The 6805-nt window shown below is 71.1% G+C and overlaps 1 protein-coding gene across 1 annotated transcript in view; it reads left to right on the top strand.

Annotated features, from left to right (window-relative positions):
* Nucleotides 1-228: 228 nt before the first annotated feature.
* The window catches only part of TNXB (tenascin XB), an 86410-nt gene continuing 79833 nt past the window's right edge, over nt 229-6805 (top strand). The window contains exons 1-7 of the mRNA XM_077832828.1: nt 229-295; nt 1867-1979; nt 2355-2508; nt 2749-3024; nt 3848-4600; nt 5339-5671; nt 5970-6260. Of these exons, the coding sequence (XP_077688954.1) occupies nt 229-295; nt 1867-1979; nt 2355-2508; nt 2749-3024; nt 3848-4600; nt 5339-5671; nt 5970-6260 (1987 nt within the window). The remainder of the gene's footprint in view (nt 296-1866; nt 1980-2354; nt 2509-2748; nt 3025-3847; nt 4601-5338; nt 5672-5969; nt 6261-6805) is intronic.

Here is a 6805-nt window from a genome sequence, read left to right as displayed (position 1 = left end):
CTGGGCCACCCCCACCACCCTGCCCACAGTGCTCTGGGCCATCACGGACACCCTACCCACAGTGCCCTGGGCCGCCCCCCACCGCCCTGCCCACAGTGCCCTGGGCCGTCGCGCACACCCTACCCACAGTGCCCTGGGCCACCCCCACCGCCCGGCCCACAGTGCCCTGGGCCGTCGCGCACACCCCTACCCACAGTGCCCTGGGCCACCCCCACCACCCTGCCCACAATGCCCTGGGCCATCACGGACACCCTACCCACAGTGCCCTGGGCCGCCCCCACCGCCCCGGCCCACAGTGCCCTGGGCCGTCGCACACACCCTACCCACAGTGCCCTGGGCCATCACGGACACCCTACCCCCCAATGCCCTGGGCCGCCCCCCACCGCCCTACCCACAGTGCCCTGGGCCGTCGCGCACACCCTACCCACAGTGCCCTGGGCCACCCCCACCGCCCGGCCCACAATGCTCTGGGGCCATCACGGACACCCCTACCCACAGTGCCCTGGGCCGCCCCCACCGCCCTGCCCACAGTGCCCTGGGCTGTCGCGGACACCCTACCCACAGTGCCCTGGGCCGTCGCGGACACCCTACCCACAGTGCCCTGGGCTGCCCCCACCACCCTGCCCACAGTGCCCTGGGCCGTCGCGGACACCCTACCCACAGTGCCCTGGGCCACCCCAACCGCCCTGCCCACAATGCCCTGGGCCGTTGCGGACACCCTACCCCACAGTGCCCTGGGCCACCCCAACCGCCCCTAACCCACAATGCCCTGGGGCCGCCCCCCACCGCCCTGCCCACAATGCCGTGGGCCGTCGCGGACACCCTACCCACAGTGCCCTGGGCCCACCCCCACCACCCTACCCACAATGCCCTGGGCCGTCGCAGACACCCTACCCACAGTGCCCTGGGCCACCCCAACTGCCCTCCACAATGCCCTGGGCTGTCGTGGCCACCCTACCCACAATGCCCTGGGCCGCCCCGGCCCGCCCTACCCACAGTGCCCTGGGCCGCCCTGGCCCGCCTACCCACAGTGTCCTGGGCCGCCCTGGCCACCCTACCCACAATCCCCCTCTGTGCCCCACCCCTTACTCACAATCCCCCTCTGTGTCCTGCCCCCCAACCCACAATCCCCCTCTGTGCCTGCTCCCCACGTCCCTGGGCATCCACCCCTGAGGCAGGTCGGGGGCGCCCTGTCCTTGCCCTCCCCCCATGTGGGGCAGCGCTGGGCACCGAGCTGAAGGGCCTTTGTGCTGCCTAATCCTCTCCTGACCCATGGCCAAGGCGGGGGGAGCTCCCCCCAGATCTATACGGCAGCTGGTGCCCCCCTTGCCCGGGACGTCCCGTCCCAGGGCACAGAGACCCCCTGTTAGGAGCCGCCCATCCCACAGCCGGGCAGGCCAAGATCAGCCTTGGCACCGCGCCCCTCCGGCTCCGGTTCCCCCATAGAATCGGCCCCATTCATCCCGGCCGGGGGGCGCGGTGCCGGGGGGGCAGGGATCTGAGCCGCGCTTGTTCCCCAAGGTGTTTGCTTTCCATCCCCGCCCAGGACGGGACAGAGATCAAAGGCCCTGGCTGGATGGAGAGGGGAGGCCCTGGGTGCAGACCGGCACACAGGGCCTTTTCCCTCTGTGGGGCAGGGGGAGGGGGCAGCTGTCTTGGGGGGCAGGGGCCTGGGACACAGGGCCTGTCCCCTCTAGGGGGCGCCAGCCCCGATCTGGCCCCAGGGCAGGGGACTCGCTGGTTCAGGGGGGCAAGGAATGGGAGACGGGGCCTGGCCCCTCCAGGGGGCGCCAGCCGCAGGGTGGGGGTCTGGCTGGCTGGGGGCAGGGAAGGGGGTTCGGGGCACTCACCCCTGTCCCCCCGCAGAGATCCCGGCCGTGACGCTGCGTGTGGGGCGCCGGGACGAGGGCTCCTTCCGCCTGCAATGGACTCGCCCCAAGACCCACGTGGATGGATATGAAATTCACCTCGTCCCCACGGTAATGGGGTCCCAGGGGGGGTGTCAATCATCCCCTCCCCCCACTGCAGGGGGGCTGGTCCCGGATCTGGGCCCTGGCGGGCAGGGGATGTCAGTGGGGGAGGAGGGTGTGTGACCCCCCAGCCCCCGCCCTGGGGAGCCTCACTTCTGGGAGGGGGCATTGGAAGGAAGGTGGGAAGAGGGGGTGGGGGGTCTGGATGGGGTGGGGGAGCATGGGGGGGTGCAGACAGAGGCTGGGGGGACCCCCATCCCCTGACCCATCTGACCCCCAGCAGCGCCGTGACTCTGTGGTTTGGGGGCCTGGGATGGGGGAGGTGCCTGAGAGGGCGGGGGGGCTGCGTCCCCCAGCCCCTGACCCCCCCCTTATCTCCCCCAGGGTGACCCCGAGGGCGCCGAGTCCCTGCAGCTGCCCGGCTCGGCCACGTCCTTCGAGCGCTCGGGGCTGGGCCCAGGCCAGGAGTTCAGCGTCACCGTCCGAGCCCAGCGGGCCCAGCGCCTCGGGCCCCCCGCCACCCAGAGCGTCCGCACCCGTAAGTGGCCGGAGGGACGCCGCTGGGGGGGGGCAGGAGGGTTGGGGGCTGTGATGGGAGCCCTTTGGGATGGGGCTCTTTGGGATGGGGGCCCAGTGGGGGGAGGGGGCAGTAAGGAGGGGGATTCTCTGGACTGGGGGCGCCGTGGGGGGAGGGGATGCTGGGCGGAAGTTTAGGAGGCAGGGGGGTTCTCTGGGGAGGGGGCCCCCCTTCCGCACTCTCACCCCTCTCCCCCTCCAGGGATCGACGCGCCCCGCGACCTGCGCCCCACGGGGGCCACGGCCACCTCGCTGAGCCTGCGCTGGGAGCCCCCGGCCGCCCGGCCCGACGGATACACCCTGCTCTACGGCCCGGCGGGGCGGGACAGCACCGAGCCCCCCACCCGCCTGGCCCTGCCCCCCGACCGCACCGCCCTCACCCTGACCGGCCTCCGCGGCACCACCCAGTACACCCTCACCCTGAGCGCCCACCGCGGCCCAGAGCAGAGCCCTCCCGCCACCACCCACGCCAGCACCGGTGGGTCCCACGGGCCCGGGAGCGGGGCAGGGGATGGGGAGGGGGGAGAGAGAAGGGAAAGACGGAAATGAGAGAGGAGGACGCGTGAAGGGGGGAAAGCAGCAAGGACTGGAGTGTGGGAGCGGCGCGGAGAGACGAGCGTGTCTGTCTGTCCATCCGTCCATCCGTCCATCCGTCCATCCATCCACCTGTTCGTCCATCCATCCATCCATCCACCTGTCCGTCTGTCCCTCCATCCATCCACCTGTCTGTCCATCCACCTGTCCGTCCGTCCATCCCTCCATCCCTCCAATCGTCTGCCCAGTTGGTCGTCCATCGTCTGTCCGCCCGTGTGTCTATAAGGGAGCCAGACGTTTCTCCTTCTCTTCTCCCCACTCCTCTGCTCAGGGTTTTTCTTTCCCTCTCTCCCACAGCGAGTGATTTCTTCATTCTGCCCAGAGCGGGGCTGCCCGGGAGCCCGGTCGGAGCCAGCGCCTGCCCCTCCCGCCCCCCACTCACCACCCGTCTCCCCCTCCATTTAGGATCCGCAGGTCACGGAGCCAAGCGGCCACGGGGGGGTCGGACTAACCCAGTTCTCTTCCCTTCTCTCTTCTTCGCAGCTAGCTCGCAGGCACCGGACGGGGAGCGCGGGGCATTTCCCCTCCAGCAGGTGCCGTCTCCCCCCAGGGCAGGGACTGGCTGGCTCAGGGGGGTGAGGAATGGGGCACGGGGCCTTTCCCCTCTAGGGGGCACCGGCTCTGATCCACCCCAGGGCGGGGGACTGGCTGGCTCAGGGGGGCAGGGAATGGGATCCCCTAATTGCACCAATATTTGCTCCTGGCAGCGCCGATGCCCACCCTGCCCCCGCCTGGCCGGCCGCACCCAGAGCCCACGCGCCCCCCAGTGCCCCGTCTCCGGCCGCCTGGCCCCGCGGGGAAGCCGGGCCCCCGGCCCGCCCCAGCCAACGCCTCCTCGGTCCCCAGCCCGCTCTTCTTCCGGACCATGACGCAGAACCTCACGGCCAAGCTGTCCGGGTACAACGGGACCCTGCTTCAGCGCCTGGAGAGCTACCTCTGTGCCACACGCTACCCGCTCCGCGGCAACCAAACCATCGCCACCGTGGCCAAGGCCATCTACCGCTACCTGGTGCAGAGGAAGTCCCTGGAGGAACAGGAGATGGTCTACGTGGGGCTGGGCCAGCATTCGAAGGAGCTCGGGGCCATGGCACCCCCGCAAGGGCACCCCATGGAGCAGCCCCCCGGCCGCTTCCAGACAACCGGGGAGGTGGGCAGCATCTTCTCGGCGGGCTCCCCCGGCTCGGACGCGGGGCCCAGGGGCCACGCCAAGCCGGCGGTGGTGGCCCGCTCCCCCGGCACCATTGTGGTCTCGCTGGAGGGCATGCGTGGCCACGCGGAGCGCGTGGTGGTCCGGCACTGGCGGGCGGGCGACGGCGGAGGAGCGGGGGAGCTGGCGGTTCCCGGCGACGCCGCGGCGGTTCGCCTCCAGGGCCTGGCGCCCGGCACCACCTACCAGGTGGAGATCCACGGCCTGGTCCAGGGGCGGCTGTCCAAGTCCTATTCCTTTGTCGCCTCCACAGGTAGTCCGACGCGGGGGCTCGCCTGCTCTGGCTCAGTAGCCCCCCCGGCCACGGCGCCCGCCACGCGCCCGCCACGCGCCCGCCTTGGCTGCTCACCGATGCCCCCCGCTGGTGCTAAGCCGCTCGGTTCTGCCCTCCTCTCTCCCGCAGGCTGCTGGCTTCTGCCCACGGGCCTGGCATGGCCATCGGACGGGGCGACTCCACCCTCCCCTCCCTCCGTCCCCTTCCCGCCCTCTCTCTCCTCCGGCATTAACCCCACCCTTTCTCCTGCAGCTGGTTTGGCTTCCACCCGCTCCCGGCCTCACGCCACGGACTCAACAGGGAATGGGGCTCGGGGCCTGTGCCCTCCAGGGGGCGCCGGCTCCCATCTGCCCCCAGGGCGGGGACTGGCTGGCTCAGGGGGGCGGGGAATGGGGCTCGGGGCCTGTGCCCTCCAGGGGGCGCCGGCTCCCATCTGCCCCCAGGGCGGGGACTGGCTGGCTCGGGGGGGCGGGGAATGGGGCACGGGATCTTTCCCCTCTAGGGGGCGCCGGCTCCCATCTGCCCCCAGGGTGGGGACTGGCTGGCTCAGGGGGGCGGGGAATGGGGCCCGGCGTCTTTCCCCTCTAGGGGGTGTGGGATCCCATCCGGCCCCAGGGCGAGGACTGGCTGGCTCAGGGGGGCAGGGAATGGGGCATGGGGTCTTTCCCCTCTGGGGGGTGCCCTTTCACCCTTTCATGCCCCCGCCCCCCCCCCCAGCTCCAGAGGCATCCGGCACCGAGCAGCCCCCAGAGACCTCCATGCCCAGCCTCTCCCGCCCTGGGCCACCCCCAGGGGACCTGGCCGTGACAGACGTCTCCCCCGACCGGTTCCGCGTCACCTGGACGGCCACGACTGGCCCCTTCCAGCACTTCCTGCTGCGGTACCGGGAGCCCGGCTCCGTGGTGCCCCCCGGGCAGACCCAGGTGCCTGGGGGGAAGAGGAGTGTGATCGTCACCCAGCTGAGCCCCGGCACCGAGTACGAGGTGGAGCTGCGGGGGGTGGCACCTGACGGGACCATCTCAGAGCCCATCACCACCAGCGTGTGGACAGGTAACACCCTCGCCCCTTACCCTAGCCAGCCCTCCTCTGCCGGATCCTTCACCTCGTCCTTACAGCGAGTCTTTGCAGGGCTATATGGATGCCTTGGAGAACCCAGGAGTCCTGGCTCCTAGGTCCCCCTCCCCACCCTGCTCTACCCACTAGCCCCCGGTCCCCTCTCAGGGCCGGGGAATGAACCCAGGGGTCCTGGCTCCCAGCGCCCCCTGCTCTAACCATCAGACTCCCCTTCCCTCCCCTCCCAGAGAGCCCAGGCATCCTGACCGCGGTACGCTCTCTCTCTTTCTCGCAGCACGCCTTGGCGGGGGCCCCGGGCCAAACGAGCTGGGGGTCCTGGGGGTCAGGAACGTGACCAGCGATGGGTTTGGGCTGCAGTGGAGGGCGCGGAAGGGCCTGTTCCAGTCCTTCCTGCTGCGCTACGAAGATGCGGCCGGGCGCACGGGGCCCCAGGAGGCCGAGGTGCCGGGGGACCAGCGGGCGACCCGCGTCGGGGGGCTGCAGCCTGGCGCCGAGTACAACGTCACACTGTATGGGGTGCACCGCGGCCAGCTCTCACCCCCGCTCCGAGCCAGAGTCCGGACAGGTACCGCCAGCCCCTGGGCGGCTCACGCCTCAGCTCCCTGCCAGCCGGGGCAGCGCGAGCTGCCCCTTGCTCTGTGCCCTGCCCACTCTAAGTCCCAGCTCGGTACTTGCCCACCAGCCTGCTCTCCTTCCACAGTGTTCGGGGGCAGTGCCCAGGAGCCTCCCGGCCCCCCTGTCCTAACCCACCAGCCCCCACTCCCCTCCCAGAGCCGGACAGAGAACCCAGGAGTCCTGGCTCCCGACCCCCCTGCCCTAACCCACCAGCCCCCACTCCCCTCCCAGAGCCAGACAGAGAACCCAGGAGTCCTGGCTCCCAGCCCCCCTGCTCTAACCCACTAGCCCCCACTCCCCTCCCAGAGCCAGGCAGAGAACCCAGGAGTCCTGGCTCCCAGCCCCCCTGCTCTAACCCACTAGCCCCAACTCCCCTCCCAGAGCCAGGCAGAGAACCCAGGAGTCCTGGCTCCCAGCCCCCCTGCTCTAACCCACCAGCCCCCACTCACCTCCCAGAGCCAGGCAGAGAACCCAGGAGTCCTGGCTCCCAGCCCC

Source organism: Eretmochelys imbricata, chromosome 14 (genome assembly GCF_965152235.1).
Source record: "Eretmochelys imbricata isolate rEreImb1 chromosome 14, rEreImb1.hap1, whole genome shotgun sequence".
Taxonomy (NCBI): domain Eukaryota; kingdom Metazoa; phylum Chordata; order Testudines; family Cheloniidae; genus Eretmochelys; species Eretmochelys imbricata.
This window is presented reverse-complemented; position numbering and strand designations above follow the sequence as displayed.